A 19,225-nucleotide genomic window follows, 5' to 3' on the forward strand; every position below is an offset into this window, starting at 1 on the left:
TTAGCCACGTATGGCCAATGCGGAGCCGGCAGAGGACAACTGATTCCCTGCGAGAGGTCTGTATGGAAGACTTCCACACATTCATAGTCTCCTTAATGACACAGTTTGTTGTGCATGCTGTCATGCCATTCCAATTCCCAAAGCTGGAAAACGCTGCGGTGTAAGGCAAACCGCAGGCCAGCTTCGGAGATGCCTATCTCCAGAAGCGGTTTCCACATCGTCTATTTGGCCAGCCTGTTGACAAGTTCGTTGCTGGGGATTCCGACGTGTCCTGGGTTCCAAACAAACACCACGGAACAGCGGGACTGTTTCAGGGCATAGATGGACTCCTGAATGGACGCTACCAGAGGGTGGCGAGGGTAGCACTAGTCGATAGCTTGTAGGCTGCTCAATGAGTCAGTACACAGGAGAAATGACCCGCCAGGGCAGAGTGGATGTACTCAAGAGCACGAGATATGGCCACCAGCTCTGCAGTGAAAACACTGCAGCCAACTGGCAAGGAGCACTGCTCAATATGTCTTCCATGAACATATGCGAAGCCTACTTGACCATCAGCTACTGAGCCACCGGTATAAACCACTTCAGAGCCCCGGAACACGTCAAGAATCAAGAGGAAGTGACAGCGGAGAGCGGCGGGTTAACAGAGTCCTTAGGGCCACGCAAACGGTCCAGACGAAGCTGCGGCTGAGGCATACACCATGGAGGGGTACATGAACGGACTGCAAGTAGAGGTGGTAAAGGCAAGGACTCCAGTTTGGAGAGAAGGCAACGCACGCGAACCGCAATCGTTAGCCCTGATCTGGGCTGCCGATGTGGGAGATGAACTGCCGCAGGTGGGAAAAGGAGACGGTAATTCAGATTCTCAGTGGAACTATGAATGTGTGCTGCATAACTGGCGAGCAGTTGCACACGTCGGCAGTGGAGGGACACCAGCCTCCACTAGTACGCTCGTCACCGGACTCATCCTAAAAGCTCCTGTCGCTAATCGAACCCTACAGTGGTGCACAGGGTCGAGTAAATGCAATGCTGAAGGCGCTGCCGAACCATAAACCACACTCCCATAGTCAATTCGGGATTGGACAAGGGCTCTGTACAGCGATCTGCACCCCAATTGGTGTTGCTCAGGCAACAGAGGGCGATGAGGTGGTGCCAGCGCTTCTGATTAAGCTGACAAAGATGAGGGAGCCAAATCAATCGAGTGTCGAAAACCAGTCCTAGGAATTGATATGTCTCCAATACAGTGAGTGGATTGTCATTAAGGTAAAGTGCAGGTTCCGGATGAATGGTATGACGCCAACAGAAATGCATGACACACGACTCTGCGGTTGAAAACTGGAAGCCATGGGCTAGATCCCATACTGTGCCTTGTGGATGGCTCCCTGGAGGCTCAGAAACAACAGTACTGGAGCAGCAGTACGAAATGCAGAAGTCGTCTGCATACAGAGAAGGTGAGACGGAGGGCCCGACAGCTGCTGCTAGACTGTTAATGGCCACTAGAAATAGAGAGACACTTGATACAGAGCCCTAAGGGACTCCATTCTCCTGAATATGGATGGTAGTTTACTATGGGAGTCACCAACTTGGAAATGGAAATTACGGAGCAAGAGGAAGTTTTGGATAAAAATCGGGATTGGTCCCCGGAGACCCCACTCATACAATGTGGTAAGGATATGATGTTGCCAGGTCGTATCGTACGCTTTACGTAAGTCAAAAGAGATGGCAATCAGGTGTTGCCATCTGGAAAAGGCTGTTCGGATGGCAGACTCTTTGGACACAAGATTATCAGTGGTAAGTGACTCTAGCGGAAGCTGCCCTGACATGGAGGCAGCAAGCCTTGTGACTCCAGGACCCAACCCAATGGCCCACATACCATATGTTCCAGCAGCTTACAAAGAACGTTGGTGAGGCTGATGGACCGATAGCTATCCACATCAAGCGGGTTTTTACTGAGTTTGAGCACCGGAATGATGCTGCTCTCCCGCCATTGCGATGGAAAGATCCCTTCGCAACAGAGTAGGTTGAAGATGACGAGAAGATGTTGCTTGTAGTCAGATGAGAGATGTTTCATCAGCTGGCTGTGGATGCGATCAGGCCCAGGAGCTGTGTTGGGGCAATGTGCAAGGGCACTGAGGACCTCCCACTCTGTAAATCGGGCATTATAGGATTCACTGCAGTGTGTAGTAAATGAGAGAACGTTCAATTCCAGCCGCCGTTTGAGTGTGCGAAAGGCTGGGGGGTAATTCTTCAATGCAGAGGCTTGAGCAAAGTGCTCGGCAATTGCGTTTGCGTCGGTACATCTCTCCCAACACTCCTCCTTCCATTGTTTGATAAGGTAGCGAACACAGGCAGGGAGCCGTTTAAATGCTATGAGGTGCTCCAGGGAAGGGTGCCACTTATGCCGCTGTAGAGCTCGCCAATGCTCCTTAACTGCTTCAGCGACTTCCGGCGACCACCAAAGGACTGCCTTACGCCTCGGGCACTCTAAAGAGCGAGGGATCACATTTTCTGCCACAGAGACAATTGTGCTAGTCACCTGCTAAACCATCACATCGATGTTACTGTATGGGGGAGATTCAGCGGTGCCGGCCGGAGTGGCCGAGTGGTTCTAGGCGCTACAGTCTGGAACCGCGTGACTGCTACGGTCGCAGGTTCGAATCCTGCCTTGGGCATGGATGTGTGTGATGTCCTTAGGTTAGTTAGGTTTAAGTAGTTCTAAGTTCTAGGGGACCGATGACCTCAGATGTTAAGTCGCATAGTGCTCAGAGCCATTTGAACCATTTTTGAGATTCAGCGGTGACAGCAGAGGTGAAAGTTCCCCAGTCCACCTTGTTCAAAGCCCATCTGGGCAGATGTCTATATGCCTGACGCTGGGGCAGTGACAGGAAGATGGGGAAGTGGTCACTACCACACAGGTTGTCATGTTCTCTCCAGTGGATGGATGGGAGAAGTCCTGGGCTGCAAATTGATAAATCAGTGGCCGAGTAACTACCATGAGCCACACTGAAATGTGTGGCGGCCCCAGTATTTAAGAGGCAGAGGTCAAATTGCGACAGGAAAGTTTTGACATCTCTGACTCGGCCAGTAAACATGGTACCACCCCACAAGGGGTTATCGGCATTAAAATCTTCCAGAAGTAGGAAAGGTTTAAGGAGTTGATCAATCAGTGCAGCTAATACATTCAGGGGTATTGCATCATCTGGAGGAAGATATACATTGCAGACAGTTATTTCCTGTGTCGTCCTTATTCTGACAGCCACAGTTTCAAGAGTGGTTTGAAGGGGCACATGTTCACTACAGACCGAGTTTAGGACGTAAACGCGAACTCCACATGACACTCTATTATAGTCGCTATGGTTCCTGTAATATCCCTTATAGCCGCAGAGGGTATGGGTCCACATTGCTGGGAACCATGTTTCCTGGAGGGTAATGCAGATAGCAGGTATAAAACTTAACAGTTGACATAGCTCAGCCAGGCGGTGGCAAAAATCGCCATAATTCCACTGGAGGATGACATCGTGAGACTGGGAAGGCATTGAACATTCAATGAGGCAGTTTACACCTCAGAGTCACCTGCTGCCAACAATTTATTGCCTGAGCAGTCAAAATCAATTGTGTCCGAGGGTCTGGCGAGATCTAGGTCCTCAGCGGACACAAAACTCTCCACCCCAACCTCAGCAGTAGAGCTTGTAGGTAGCAGTGGTATGGATGCCACTGCAATTTCCTTGGTCTTAAGGGTTTTCTTTTTGGATTTCTCTCACTGCTCCTTGGGTTTCCCTGGCAGGGAGGACTTCACTGGCTCAGTCTCTGGGACTGAGGATGAGCTACTACCAGCTGCTTTTGGGCTCTTCAGCCACTGGCGGGTGTCATCTTTCCCACTAGAAGAAACCTGGGAAGGGTGACCCAAGGGACCACTTCCTAGCAAGAGAAGTCTAAGAAGACTTACGCTTCTCTGGCTTAGAAGTGGGGACGGACGTCCCCGATGGTTGGGGGGTGTTGCTCCCGAAGTAGGTGGTGCAGGAGCAACAGGGAGGGAAATGCCCCCACCATCTAGGGGGCAGGTGTAGTCTTCCAGCTCTGAGAGGTGACCTGGATTGGCGGAGCTGATGGTGCCAGAAATGTTGTAGCGGCGGCGTAAGATGATGTTATACGCACAGGGTGCAGGCGTTCAAATTTTCTCTTAGCCTCAGTGTAGGGCAGTCGGTCCAGTGTCTTTTACTCCATGATTTTCCTTTCTTTCTGGAGAATCCTGGAGTCAGGTGAGCAAGGCAGATGGTGCTCTTCACAGTTGACACAGATGGGAGGCGGGGTACATGGGGTATTGGGATGTGATGGGCGTCCACAATCTCGGCATGTGGTGCTTGAAGTACAGTGGGAAGACATATGGCTGAACTTCCAGCACTTAAAGGACTGCATTAGGGGAGGGATATAGGGTTTTACATCTCACCGGTAGACCATCACCTTGACCTTCTCGGGCAATGTATCACGCTCAAAGGCCAAGATGAAGATACTGGTGGCAACCTGATTTTCCTTTGGACCCTGGTGTACAATCCGGATGAAATGTACACCTCGCTGCTCTAAACTGGCGCGCAGCTCATCGTCGGACTGCAAAAGAAGGTCTCTGTGAAATATGATACCATGGACCATATTTAAGCTCTTATGGGGTATAATGGTTACAGAAACATCCCCCAGATTGTCACAGGCGAGTAACTCGTGTGACTGGGCAGAGGATGCTGTTTTGATCGAGACTGACACAGATCTCATTTTGGACAATCCTTGCACCTCTCCGAACTTGTCCTCTAAATGCTCAACAAAAAACTGAGGCTTCATTGTCATGAAAGATTCTCCATCAGCTCTCGAACATACAAGGTACCGGGGCAAATAAGATCCGCTGCCATCCTTAGCCTGACGTTCCTCCCATGGTGTGGCCAGGGAGGGGAACAATTTGAGGTCGTACTTCTGTGTGTTGAATTGAGCTCGTGATCACTTAGAGACTGCTGGTGTTTCACCACCAGCAAGAGATCATGGACTACGCTTCATCACGTGTCATCTGCCCTGATGCGACCCACTCCGACCAGGGGCCCTCCCCATGGGCGCCACCCAGCCGCAGCAAAGGCCACCTGACAGGATGGCCATTGCCGGGAGTCCCGATGCCCCAGGGGGGATGGGCATGTACCCCTTGGCATATGTGGGGAGTTAACAGCGCAGGCATCAGCAGAGTGATCCCTGTGTGGTCAGGGGACTACAACCAACACAGTACATGGTGGCCACACTACAACAGACTGGCTACCATGCTGGATATCAGATGCAAAGAAGTCCATGGTCATCATCCATGCAGAAATCGACACTGCATAGTGCATGGTGGAAAATGCACCCAGGAAGGTGTCCATGCTCAAGAGGTGGAGAATGGGCAGGACTGCAATGCGATGACGAGGAAAGTGGGCTAAAGATCTCAATGCACGATGGACACGATGTACCTTGTAAGGCGCCCTTCCCCAATTGGCTCGCTCTTCAGGAAAATTTTGAAGAATGGAGGTCGAATCCTACAGGGGACCATCACATAAAGGCCTAAATGTGTGAAACTGCTTTTAGTTGCCTTGTATGACAGGCAGGAACACCTCGGGCCTATTCTAATCCCCGGACCCACAGGGGGAGGAGGGCAGAGTGAAGGAAATGCAGCCAGGGAAGGAAGAATTGGTCGCAGTAGCGTGGGGCCCAATGTGTGCTTCGCACAAACTCACGAAAGAACTGCGAGCCTCTGGGGGGGGGGATGTTATGTTCCTTGATTCAGCGTATAGAATGACCTTTTTCTCTCTAGGGATCTTAAATCTTACCTTTTCCCCTTTCTGTGTAAGAATTTTTGATAATTCTAGAAGCTAGAGACTTAGCAATCCTTTTAGATTTGTGTGTGTGTATGTGTGTGAGCCTTGTTTTTTGTTTCTCTTACATAGACTCTTTTTACCAGAATTATTTTTCAAATTTATTTTTGCTTCAATTTTGATAGACAATAAGCTCCTTGATGAGTAGTGGGGCCACTATTCTAAAGTTAATTTAATCCCTTCTTTATCTTCAATACACCCCATTATTCCTGTTCAGTATTGGCCAACACACTTGAGCAATATTCTGGGATTGGTTGCATAAGTGTTTAAGAATTTGCTTTTGTAAACTACTTGCATTTTCCCAGCATCCTACCAATGAACCAAAGTTTGCCTCCTGCTTTACCTACGATCGAGTCTTTAAAATCATTCTATTTGATATCGATACAAATGGTTACATTCAGGTAATGGGCAGCCTACTTTTCAACAAGCTACCTCAATCATTTAGAAATAAAAGCAATACCTTCAGAAAGAAAATTAAGGGTTTATTAATGAAACATACTTTTTAGACTGTCAATGAGCACCTGAAGGCAAACTTGCATTAACGAAACTCATGTACACAGTTGTCAACAGTGCTTATAATTACTTTCTATGCTTGCATTCATATGGAACATAATCTATTAAGGTATTACCATTTATTTTCTATAATTTTGTATATTGAAACAGACACAGTCTTGTGATTTCTGTATCTTGGCCACTACTGTAGTTTGCACAGTATGTTTGTTGAATTTTCATGTATACTTTAGTTTATTTAGCTGCTTCTGAAAAATGTTAGGTTACTGCTGCAATTGCTTAATGCTTCTGTTGTAAATGTAACATCTGAAAAAGCATTTAACATTTTGTCATCAGCTCCATATTTGTGATTACACAGTATATGATTTATGAGTTTCAAACAAATCAGGCCATTAATATAAATGAACACTGCACCATGGCATATCTGTAGCAGTTTCTACGTCTATCAGTAACTCTCCATCAAAGAAAAAGTACTGCATCCTTAACAAGAAACACTCAAACAAGTCAAATTTGATTTGATATCCCATATGATAGTACACTCATGTTCAGAAAAAAACAGAACACCTTGAATGCCTAGAGATAGGACGTTCATATTCACAGGACATGTGTATTAGTATGTTCTGTTGAAACGATTAGCATCTGAAACATGTCGGCCCACACGTTCAAGTTCAAGTTTCAGCTGTTAGTCAGTGATACTGATACTAATACTAATACTAATATAGTACAACTCATATTTGCAGTGGTGTAAGACAAGCCAGGAAATTAATCCTGGATCTTCCTTTGTAAAGGAACATACAACAATTAAGTTCAAGTTCTTTGGTATCCTTAATTTCAGCACCTGTTTCGTCCTTGTGTTTGGACATCTTTGGTTTGAATATCAGCTGTTACATTTGATTGTTCTTTCTTTGGGTTTTGCAACTGATTTCCTGAATGAACTTTCTCTTTGCAGTGGAGTGTGCACTGATTTGAAACTTCCTGGGAGATTAAAACTATGTCATGCCTGGGACTACAGGCAGACAAAGGCAAAGATCCGAGGTTTGAGTCATAGTCTGACATACAAACTGGGCCTGCCAGGAATAACCAAATCTGTAAAAGGTCTTTCAATAAAATTCTGAACGGATATTCTCTCTCTCTCTAGCCCTAAGTTTTGTGTTACATTGGACTATACACCATGGATAGTCCCTCCCACCATGAACTGTCCTCCTAGAGAAACATCTACACAGCACCTAACCAACTCCTCAAGTTGAGCCAAAATTTTTTTGCATACTTCTTTTCAGAGCTGAATGTTTGTTTATTTATTCATCCAGGGATTATCTTATCATTATACAGGATTTAGTAACCATAATGAAAATAAAACACTGAAATACACAGACACACACAATATGTACGTCTTTATGAGAATAAAAGACAGACTGGATTTTCTGAAGAAACCATCCCAGTGTTATCTGAAATGAATCAGGCAAACCTACTTCAAGATAGCCAAAAAGAGTGAACTCCATCCTTCAGAATGTTCAGATCACGTTTTAACAACTGCACTGCCTCTTTTGGTTGCCCCTTTAGTGTAACATTCTTTTATTCATACACAATTTCCACAAGATAAATTGCAATATTAAAATAGTTTTGCTGTTTTTGCATCTTTCTACACTATTACTGCACACTGTGGAGTCCACGACCACAAACATGTCCCTGCTATACCCCTTCCACTCCAATGAGTCAGCCCAGAGAAATGACTCCAGGATCACAAATATGCTAAAATGTTCCACGCACATTTCTATTTCCTTCTTTCAGTCCATCTAGAAAACTGAGTCAACATCCACCCACAATTAGTGAGATGTTGAGCTCATGAAAATGACAAGACATTAGTATTATACACTATAGACCCTGGCCCATGATTTTCTTGTAACAAACTTTACATTGTGGTCATGTGTAATAATGTTATAGGATGTTGCTGTTGTCCTCCTCATTATTAACCACTACTCCGAGTTGGCTAAGTAATCTTTACTACGTACACTTTCTATACGATGTTATTCCTTGATAGAAAATGCTGCTTTGAGATTTTAGTTTGTTTTTCCTTAGTAAATCCAAGTCCAACCCAGGTCTTGTTCCATGAGTAAAAATGGGAACTATTGGTGAAATTCTTACAAATGTTTTTCCTGATATGCAAAATATATTTGTTGATGTACTCACTTGGCACAATAAGGATGCCTAGTTCTATTTTACATAGTTGTTTATAGTGAGCCTATTACTATTATTAGGTCTTTTCTGCAGTATGACAAGTGTGTCATGTTTTACGCCTTTAATATCAAAAAATAATCCAATAGTTTAGAGGTGAGTGTCCACAGAAAGAGTTACCCGCTGATGATAGAACCCTAAGAGAATATAGTGCTGACGACATTCTTTTTGCCAGTGTCTTTGTGTCTTCCTTTCATGTTAACTGACAATCAATGCTAATTCCAATGCATTTGTTATACAGTCTAGAGGCTTGCCATCTAAGCTTAATGTGACAGAGATGTTCTCCCTCTTTATGCTGAAAAGCATTTTTTAGTTTAATTTATGCTCAATGTAAATTTATTAGCCTAGATACTGCCCAATTGTAAACATCCCTGAGGGTTTTATTCGCCTTTTCCGTTGGGAGTTCTGGCATTTTTACAGCGACTATGATGTTGGTATCAGCAAAGAGAACTTTTTCTCCCTGCCTTATGCTGCCTGGAAAGTCATTAATATAATTATATTAATAACAGAATATGACCCAATGCATTACCTTGAGGGCACTATGTTCATATGTTTCTTGCATGACAATTATTTTACTAAAAATTTATCCATCAGCAGTTATGTGAACTCACTCAATCTTCTGCACCCCCATTCACCAGGTAAGACTGGAGCCACTTGTTTGCTATTCCTCTTATTGTTTCTAGTTTGTTTAGCAGTATTTTATGGCCAACAGTGTCAAAGTTTATGACAAATCAAAGAATATGCCTGTAACAAAGTCATAGTTGAGAGCTTTATGTACCACTTTTGTGAATTCTGTAATGGTCGATATTGTACTTCAACTACAGAAAACAAACTTTACTTTGTAAAGAAGGTTGTTTTTATTGAGATGACTCATTAGTTTATCTTTTATGATTAATTCATTTATTTTTGAGAACACAGACAATACTAGAACTGGCTTGTAGTTTACTACACTATCGGCATTATGTTTCTGTAGTAAGGTCACAACTAGTACATGATTTAGGTACTCTGGAAATACACCTGAACTAGACTCATTTATTTTGTTTGTTAATGGTGTTTGTGCACTGTCTATGCACACCTTCAGAACTGACACTAGAATCTCATCTATGCTTGCTTACTTATCCTTAAATTTCTGTATTTTTTCCTGACTTCAAGTTTTGTTGAGGAACTCATCATCATTGTGCTTGTTGTTTAATTCGTTGTGGGTCCTACAAGTGTTTTTGGAAGATTTTGTTGCAGTTTATCAAAAATACCACAAAAATAATCATTTAAAAAATTTGCCAATTCCTGTGGATTTTCTATTACTTTACTTCCAGCTTTACTTTATACAATGTCATCCTTGCGTCCATCTTTTCCAGTTTCAAGTCTATGCATACTACTTTGCTTTTCTTTTCTCCAGCACATATTTTTTGTTTTTCACAGCTAGCGCTACCCCACTGCACATCTTTTCGTACCTGTGATAGCGGTCTACGGGCTGTGGATCATGTAGTGCTTTTGTAAAAAAATGAGAAATTTAAGTGTCTGCGAGTACTTTCAAATACCTGAACTTATCCATCTAGTTTCCGCTGCTGCTGAAGTGGCTACTTTTGGAAATGAAAGCTCAGAAATTAATTTAAATAATGTTCTGAATTTAGATAACACAGCATCCACATTGTTTTTGTTAAACATTTCTTCTCATGTTTAATTTGCATAATGCCCTAGAAAAGTTATGTATTTTACATCAAGAGAAGATCATTTTGTAGGCCTGCAATTTTGTGGGTTTTACCAAAACTGTCTTTAACTTTATTACCTGATGATGTTGATGAGAGGGGCCATAATCTTTTTATAACACTTAAAAATTTTCCTCGATGATACCTGAGAGAACTAGGTCTAAGACTGATGACCTTTTTGAAACCTTAGTAGTGATGTTTGCTATCAGTGCTAGACCAGAAATGTTAAAAATATCCATTTCCGTCCACACTCTCTTTATCTCCTCTTCCCCCTCTCTCTGACCTTGACCTTGTTGGGGTCATTAATAAAAGGAGCACAGAAGAGATCTCTCCAGCTGCTGGGCCTATGAGGATGTTAGCTTCAATATCAGTATTTCTCACAGTTTTAATATGTGAACATGTGGGACTGCAAAGTTTCGGATGATTAAGATTCCATAGTAGTATTCTAATCATAAGTCAATTTGCCATAAATATGAAATTCTTCTTTTGTCTTAAAAGTGACTGTGACATAGAAAACAAAACAGCACACTGTTGTATCTAAAATTTCTGTTTAAGATTATATATAAGGAGGGAGAATAGATATGGAAGAAACAATATATCCAAAGGTTTAAATGCCCTAATATCTTAGTTAAAACTGACTACTAGGAAGAAAATTAAATTTTACATTTCCACAGCACAGCATTTTCTTTCTTGCAACTGATTTGAGCACAAAATCTGTACATTGTTGTTTAAAAACACATACAGCCTATGCCCGTCTGAATGTTTATTAGAGTATTGTGGAATAATACGAAGTAAAACAATCAATGACTTTCCAAGTTTTGCTAATATTTCCCCTTTATATACTAAAGATGTATTTACATATTGCATACATTTAAAAATATACAGCCAATGTCTGTCCAAATGTTTATTACAGCCTTGTGCAAATTTTGAAATAAATTGATCAAGAAGTTTTCAACATTATTTCCTAACAATGTTTCCCCTTTATGTATTAGGTATACAGGGTGTACATAAAGTCCGGGAACAGTTTCAATTATTTATTGCACAAGAAACAAAAATTGTACAGATATACATATGTCATTTTGAAGAGACACCCTGAAAGTTTATTTTATTTTTTTTCCCCATGTATACCACCACAGCATAGTTTGGCAATTTGCCGATAGTCAGTGCTAGTCGCAAACATGGTGTGGGGCAAGCTTTCTGTGTGTTGGAGTTCGACAAAACCAAGTGTGCTACGGCTGTTCAACGGATGTTTAGAACCAAGTACGGTAAGAAGCCACCAACAAGGAAGGCCATTTATCACTGGCACAACAAATTCATTACGACAGGTTGCTTGTGCCCGGCAAAGAGATGCAGATGTCCCAGTGTGAGTGAAGTGAATGTGGAGTGCATATGAGACACATTCGCAAGGAGTCCAAAGAAATCAGTATGTTGTGCATCCCGTGAACTCAAAATAGCTCCAATGACTGTGTGGAAAGTCCTGTGACAGAAGCTCAATGATGACGACAAAGACAAGCGTTTTGAGTTTTGATCGCAGTTGCAACAATTGAATAAGTAAGGGGATGGCATTCTTGATCGCTTAATTTTTAGCGATGAAGCCACTTTTCACACTAATGGGAAAGTGAACAGGCATAATTGTCGAATCTGGGGTACAAAGCATCCACACCACTGCATTGAATTTGAGTGCGATTCCCCAAAGGTAAATATTTTTTGTGCCTCGTCATGTTGAAAACTGTATGGGCCATTTTCCTTGTCGAGAACACTGTCACTCGATATTCCTACTTTGACATGTTGCAGCAATGGCTGATGACTCAAACGCACATGGACTCGCCGTTCATCTTTCAGCTGGATGGGGCTCCACCCCATTTTCATTGTGAAGTTTGTGGGTACATGAACACGGAGCAGCAGCATCGATGGATCGGCCATGCTACAGGAGACAGCTGTTTCATGAGATGGCCTCCCAGATCACCAGATCTCACACTTTTCTGTGGGAACACATTAAAGATCTGGTGTACGTACTGTCTCTACCACATGATGTAGCAGATGGTTGGTTGGTTTGGGGGGGATTAAAGGGACCAGACTGCGACGGTCATCGGTCCCTTTTTCCAAAAAAAAGGTAAAACCACCCAAAGAGAATAAAAGACGAACAACAGGAAAGACGTCAGACGACACAGGACAAGAAATACTCCTACAGAGATCAGACGAAACAAATTAAAATCACACAGAGTGTGACAGTGGTTGGCCGACCATAGAGATAAAAAGGAAAAGCCAACCACCGAGAACACATTAAAAACTCAGCGCAAAATCGTAGGCCAATGGCCAGAATCAACACAAAAGAACAGAACAAACACTCAGAGTAAATAATAAAAACCCCCTGCCCGAATAAAACGGAAAACTAAGTCAGCCATACCAGGGTCATCACATAAGAGGGCAGGGAGCGTATCAGGCAGCGCAAACGTCTGCCTGACCACAGCTAAAAGGGGGCAGGCCAACAAAATGTGGGCCACTGTCAAAGCCGCCCCGCAGCGACATACAGGAGGGTCCTCCCGGCGCAGTAAATAACTGTGTGTCAGGTGGGAGTGGCCAATGCGGAGCCGACAAAGGACGACAGAGTCCCTGCGGTTGGCTCGCAGGGATGACCGCCACACAGTCGTCGTCTCCTTGATGGCAGATGTAGCAGAGCTCCAGGAGAGAATACGGAAGTGACTGCCACAGTCGACGATGCCATGCTGGGACGGGTATGGCAAGAATTCGATTACCATATTGACGTCTGCCAGGTCACTCATGGTTCACATGTCGAATGTTTGTAAAAAAAACTTTTAGAGTTTCTCTTCAAAATGCAGTAAGTATGACACCTGTACAATGTTTAGTTCTTGTGCAATAAATAATTGAAAGTGTTTCCAGACTTTATGTGTACCCTGTATATTTATGTAACTTATGACCATCCAAAAGTTTGAGTATCATATAAAAATGAGAAATAATCCAGTCAAGAAGTTTTCTGTGTTTTTACTGACAATGTTTCACCTTTATGTATTACATGTATATTTATACACGACATATATTAAAAAATCTGTGGTTAATGCCTGTCTGAAAGTTTATTAGAGTAAACTGTACAAACTGAAAAAAATCTGTCAAGAGCTTTGAGATATTTACAATGTTTAATAGAGTATTGTGTAAGAATTTGCGTAAAAATGTCAAGAATTTTCAGATTTTTGGTAACAATGTTAAAATACAACTTGTCTTCATATAGCAGTATAGATTTCCTTCTCAGTACCTGTGTTTGTATTCATGTTCCACATGTTATACAATAGTTTTTGGACTGAGACTCTACAATTTCTTGAGGAAAATGCCTACCTTACTACTGAATTACGAGTACACACACAGAACGATTAACTTTTTATTGATGTCTAACTTTGCTAGTTCAGTGGCTGCCAATTCAAAATATTTATCTAAACCCATTGTGATCAGATCTCCAGCTATACAATGTGTGTCGCTTCTGATGTAAATCCACAATCCCCCACATTTTAACCCTCTTGTAACCCCAGTCACATTTATGTAACAAAGTTTATTTGGATGTTGGCTCATTCCGCATGAAATGAGCCAAGTGGTCATTTTTTGAAAATCAGTACAGTAAAGATTTAGGCATGGTAATACACTGACAAAATATCAAATTTAATGATTTGAAACTCATTTTTATTGTATTCAAGACATTTAGTTATGAATTGTCATCCCAAAGATTGTAGTTGACTATACTCCATAAACACCAAAAAAAACTTCATTATATTGGTTGAACTGATATGCCGTCTGTGAAACGATGACGCAACAATAAGCACCTTACTGTTTAACAAAAGGTTTCCTTTATATCCTGCACGGAATTTTTTTCTGGTAAGCTTTCTTACTCACACACTTGTGACAAAAAAGGATATACAGTTTTCTTCTTGTTTGAACAAATACTTCAAAATTTTTAATATTCTAGGAGAGTGAGGTTATGAAAATGTATTAACTTCTAAACCTATTAAGTTTTGGAAATAACTTTATTTTATCCAAAAACGTTGTCACGGGTGTGACAATATGCACACATTTTTAAAGGCATTCCAGTATAATGAAATACCAGTATATAAATTCTGTTCATGTGAAATCTTATACTGGTGAGATTTCAAATAAATACAGGTCTACTGACATTACAAATAAATGTAAATAATGTATCTTGCATTCCCAGATGATGACTTCTTCAACAGCAAGAATGAGAAAACTGCGGGATAAAATGAAGGAAGATCCACTGAAACATGAACACTTAAAGGAGAGAGAAAGGGACAAAATGAGAAGAATGGAAAACAGAGAGCAACTGCTGATGAACCAACGTAGTCTACTAAAAAAGAGAGAGAAAATGATAAAACTAGACAAATGTTGTGTAGAGAAAGGAAATGTAAAAATATGGCAGAAACAAACCATACCAGTGAATTAGGATCTTACAAATGTTCCCAGGCATTAGGCAAAGCTGTACATAAGGCAAGAAAATCACTTCCAAACAGACCAAGGAAACAGACTGCTGTTGTCAGAAAACTGATTAAGGAACTGGATCTCACTGACATTAAAAGAAATGTTAAGATATCCTCAAAAGGGTCAAGAAGTTTGCCAACTGAAAAAAGAAAAGTAGTTGAGTATTTTTGCCAAGATGATGTTAGTCGATACTCCTGGTATTCATGATGTAAAATCTGTTAAAGACCGTAGAAGTGGAAAACGAGAACATGTTCAGAAGCAGTATATGATTATGACTGTGAGGCCTATGAGGAATTTAAGAATTCAAACCATGATACTCCATTAGGAAAGCCAACATTTTATGAACTAAGGCCAAGTCATGTACTACCAGTTTCAGAAACACCTCAATCTGTGTGTGTGTATGCAAATACCATACAAATTTTAAATTTCTAACTGAGAGCATTTCACATGTGGTTCCAGATTTTCCTATTTCTACTAAAGAGTTGCTCCAGAAAATTACTTGTGATGTAGAAAAATGAGGATTGTATGACACGAAAATGCAGAAAGTGCACACATGACCTGTCATCGTGGTTGACTGATGAAAATTAAGATAAAATTCTGTCCTGGAAGCAGTGGAAGGACTATGATGATATGCCAAAGTTGGTGGAAAATACATCAACACTGAAAGCAGCCACTGAAGAGATAGAGGACCAGATGTCAACATTTAAAAAGCATTTCTGGATAAGAGAAAAACAAGCCAAATATTTAGAATCTTGTAAGAAAGAGCTTGCAAAGAATTATGTTGCCATGCCAGTTGACATCGCCGAGAACTTTTCTTTAATGTCACAAGATGAAATTCAGGCTGCACACTGGAGCCATAAACAAGTAACATTATTTACATGCTGTGCATGAGATAGTCTAAAGACTGTTTCTTCTTAAGCAATTGCAAGAGATTATCTTTCAACATTTGCAGTTTGGTCCTTTATTGAAAAAATTATATCACATCTAAAACAGCAGAATCGAAATTTACAAAAAGTTCATGTGTTTTCGGACAACTGCACTGCACAGTTTAAAAATAAATTTACATTGTCCTACCTCTGCTGTACCAAATCCTGTTTGGGAGTTGAAATTGAGTGGAACTTCTTTGCCGCTTCACACGGCAAAGGGGCTGTTGATGGGATAGGGGGAACAGTGAAGAGAACTGTTTGGAGAGGGATCAGAAGTCGGACAGTGGTGGTGAATAATGCAAAGGAATTTTCAGATTATGCGAGTGGTAAATTGAACGAAGTTCATGTTCTCTTCGTTTCAAGCAGTGATGTAGACAAGAAAAAGGAGAGACAGTCAAGGCTTTGGGAAGATGTCATTTAAAGTGCTTTCTAATAATTATTTTCAAAACTATGACAGTCACCATATTTTAGCTGCAGAAACATCTGACAGTGAAATGACAAGATATGAAATCTTTCGAGAGATCCCTAAATCTAAGAAACAGCTGAAATTTTCTGAGGTTTATTCAGAATATGAAGTGTCTAATGTTCAAGATAACCAAGCAACATCAGAAAATGAAGTACAGGTAACCATAAATCCAACTAAGGAAATTAAAGCTGGAACCTTTTTGATCATCAAGCTACAGAGTGAGAGGGGAAATGGATAGAATTTTGTTGGTGTTTGCCAATCAGTGTGTGTGGCCGATGAATCTACGTCATGCTTTTAAAACCATGTGAGTAAGAAAAACTCTTTTGTGCTAATGAAAATGACATTTCAATTGTTTGTTTACAAAAGAATGCTGTTAAAATTTTGAGTCGTCCAGCAATTCAAATGAAAGGAAATGGAGTTTTTTTTTTATAGCTAGTTGAGTATTCATTCCTTTATTTATTTGAACATGACAATGCTTCATTCTCCATATTGTGTATTATGTTGAGAAATTTGTAGATGTCACACCCGTGACAACAGAAATTACATTATTACTTTGAAAATAATGTAAATTTCTTTCTGATATTGTCATGGCTAATGCAGTAAGTTTTTAGTATTATACAGTTATTAATTTGTTTACATATAATCATTTAATTCACAGATTTTTCCCGGTAATGGTCAATGTGCTACATTGCACTTCTGAATTTTGTCACACCTGTGACATGTGATTTTTGTTTAATAATATACATTTCCATCAACTGCCAAAAGAAAATTATATTCAGACTTAGTAATGTAATCAATTTCCTTTTAAATGATATATATTGAAAGAGGAACCTTTAATATGGGACATTTTAAAATTATTATACAGTTCATTTATAGAGTTCACTGTCACACCTGTGGCTATGGAATCAGTCTGTTACTGATCTGGAATCTGTGGTAGTTCACCAATGTCCATTGATACACATTTCTACAAACATCATATTCTATGACATGTACTAGGAACAATTGTACAAATATTATCTTTGGCCATGTTTGTAGCTTTTTAGGTGCACCAGTTAAGTTGGTTGTCATCTGCTGCACAAGGTATGTAAGATCCTTTGTTTATGTAAATAACTTTGTCACACCAATGAATGCACTTTAGTAATAAACCAATTCAGAAAGCAGAAATTTGGGGTTATACATTTGTATTACTAATGCTAATACCAGCTGTAACACTCTGCTGATAACACATTACAATAAATAATAACTGTTGAGGGCACTTTAAGGTTACATTAGTTGTATGTAAAGCAACTTCCTCATTCACATGACAATACCACTATATATGCTGTATTTAGAAGCCTCTATGCTAGTGCTCTGTAACACATACTGCAGTGCTGTTCAAAGACTGCAATTCAGCTCTGGGCTGGCGTACTTTACTAATTATTCTTAACAGGGTGATTATCTTAATGAAGAATAATTAATTTTCGGCAAATTTTTGGGGTGTTTGTCCTGATTTCATTTTCCCTCTTGATAAATTATGAGTGCACAGTCCCGTAAGGCACATTCTATTTTCCATATGCATTCTTATGAAATCTCTAAACAAGTTGAGATAGTTTACAGGGATGGGAACCTGATACCACTTATTCTAAAAAAAGTCCTGGTCCTCAAGTTACTCCTCAAACTTTGACACTATTGTGTCTATATAGTTTGCTGAACTTTTAAATCTTTCTACTTGTTTTAGCTGCTATCGTATATGGTTAATGTTCATAAAATTGCCCCATCGTCTCAGCAGGTTCAACGTGTACATCCACAAAATTATATCTGTACACCTTGTAACGTACAACTGCGCTACACCTGGCTCTATTTCGATGGGCAGTTTTACTCGCCATTAAGGAAATTTTAAACAAACATAACTGCTGATTTCAAAGAAGGGTTTTCGTACTGACAGTTGGGTCTCATAGATCATAATGGCGGTACTCCGTTTCTGCTCAAAACACATGCAAATCGTTTATATACATATTGCTTGTACTGTTTGTATGCCTACGTGTCAGTTGCAGCAATCTGTACAGGTACATGATTTCTGGGGTTGATGCAATATTGAATACTATAATACGAGTAACTGGTTAGTGTGTGACCATACAAGTGTCAAGTAGCATTCGTTACGAGTATTATGCTGTAAACATGTACATGATATGCTGATCAAACAATGACTTACAATCACCGTGCTTTCTGAATATATCCTCAGCTTCACGTAACAATTCTTCATTAATCTGTGGCAACAACGCTATGGCTTTATTCTCTGTTTCTACCTGCATTTTTTTTATCTAGTAGGCTATATCGACAATTGTTAACATCACAACCTCCCTAAACGCAAATCAGTTCGCCTTACAGCGGAACTTATCACACATAAGTATGTCACGTATTCGTTTCCAGCAATTCCTGTTCTGACTACTGACGCAAGCATCTAATTCTGATTTCTCATCCTTGAAGGTTCGCAGTTCGCGCCGCCAACGATTAAAATTTGCGCCCTAAGGTATACAAAGAGTTTCGTTCACGAATATATGGAAAACAAATGTTACATCCTCTGCGAAGTTGATCTTTGGGAAATGAGAACTGTACAACTGGCGCTCGACTCCCGTCGTATTCTCCTACATACCAGATGTTTGTTAGTGGTTGTTTACCTTCATAATTAAAATTGATAAACATTACTTCCCTGCACAAAAAGGCGAAAATCTGTCCATAAATGGTTTGACATGTTGCCTGTACAGACAACAGTGTATCACTATGTATGTTTAAAAACGTCACCCAGAAATGGCTTAGAAGAAAAGCATGTGGACATAAGAGCATATCTTCTGCAAAGAGAGATATTTCGGAAACTGCAAGAATCAGCATATATTCCATGTTGAAAAATAATTTTAAAACAGATTCAGTAAGCAAAATTTCCACATTCTATGGGCAACAAAACCAGCTCATATTTGTATATCGAACCAAACTATAAACCTGCAAAGACTGTACACAAAGTACAATGATGTTATT

The 19,225-nt window shown here is 40.7% G+C and overlaps 2 protein-coding genes across 3 annotated transcripts in view; one reads left to right on the forward strand and one right to left on the reverse strand.

Moving 5' to 3' along the window:
- LOC126100806 (zinc finger SWIM domain-containing protein 7-like) overlaps positions 1-18,717 on the reverse strand; it is a 59,962-nt gene extending 41,245 nt beyond the window's left edge. For both annotated transcript variants that reach the window (XM_049911438.1, XM_049911439.1), the window contains exon 1: positions 18,405-18,717. In XM_049911438.1, the coding sequence (XP_049767395.1) occupies positions 18,405-18,504 (100 nt within the window). In that variant the 5' untranslated portion in view covers positions 18,505-18,717. The remainder of the gene's footprint in view (positions 1-18,404) is intronic.
- LOC126101382 (outer dynein arm-docking complex subunit 1-like) overlaps positions 17,271-19,225 on the forward strand; it is a 145,106-nt gene continuing 143,151 nt past the window's right edge. Inside the window, exon 1 of the mRNA XM_049912048.1 lies at positions 17,271-17,293. The gene's annotated coding sequence lies outside the window, so the exon portion shown is untranslated. The remainder of the gene's footprint in view (positions 17,294-19,225) is intronic.

The sequence above is a fragment of the Schistocerca cancellata genome, chromosome 9 (assembly GCF_023864275.1).
Source record: "Schistocerca cancellata isolate TAMUIC-IGC-003103 chromosome 9, iqSchCanc2.1, whole genome shotgun sequence".
NCBI lineage: Eukaryota > Metazoa > Arthropoda > Insecta > Orthoptera > Acrididae > Schistocerca > Schistocerca cancellata.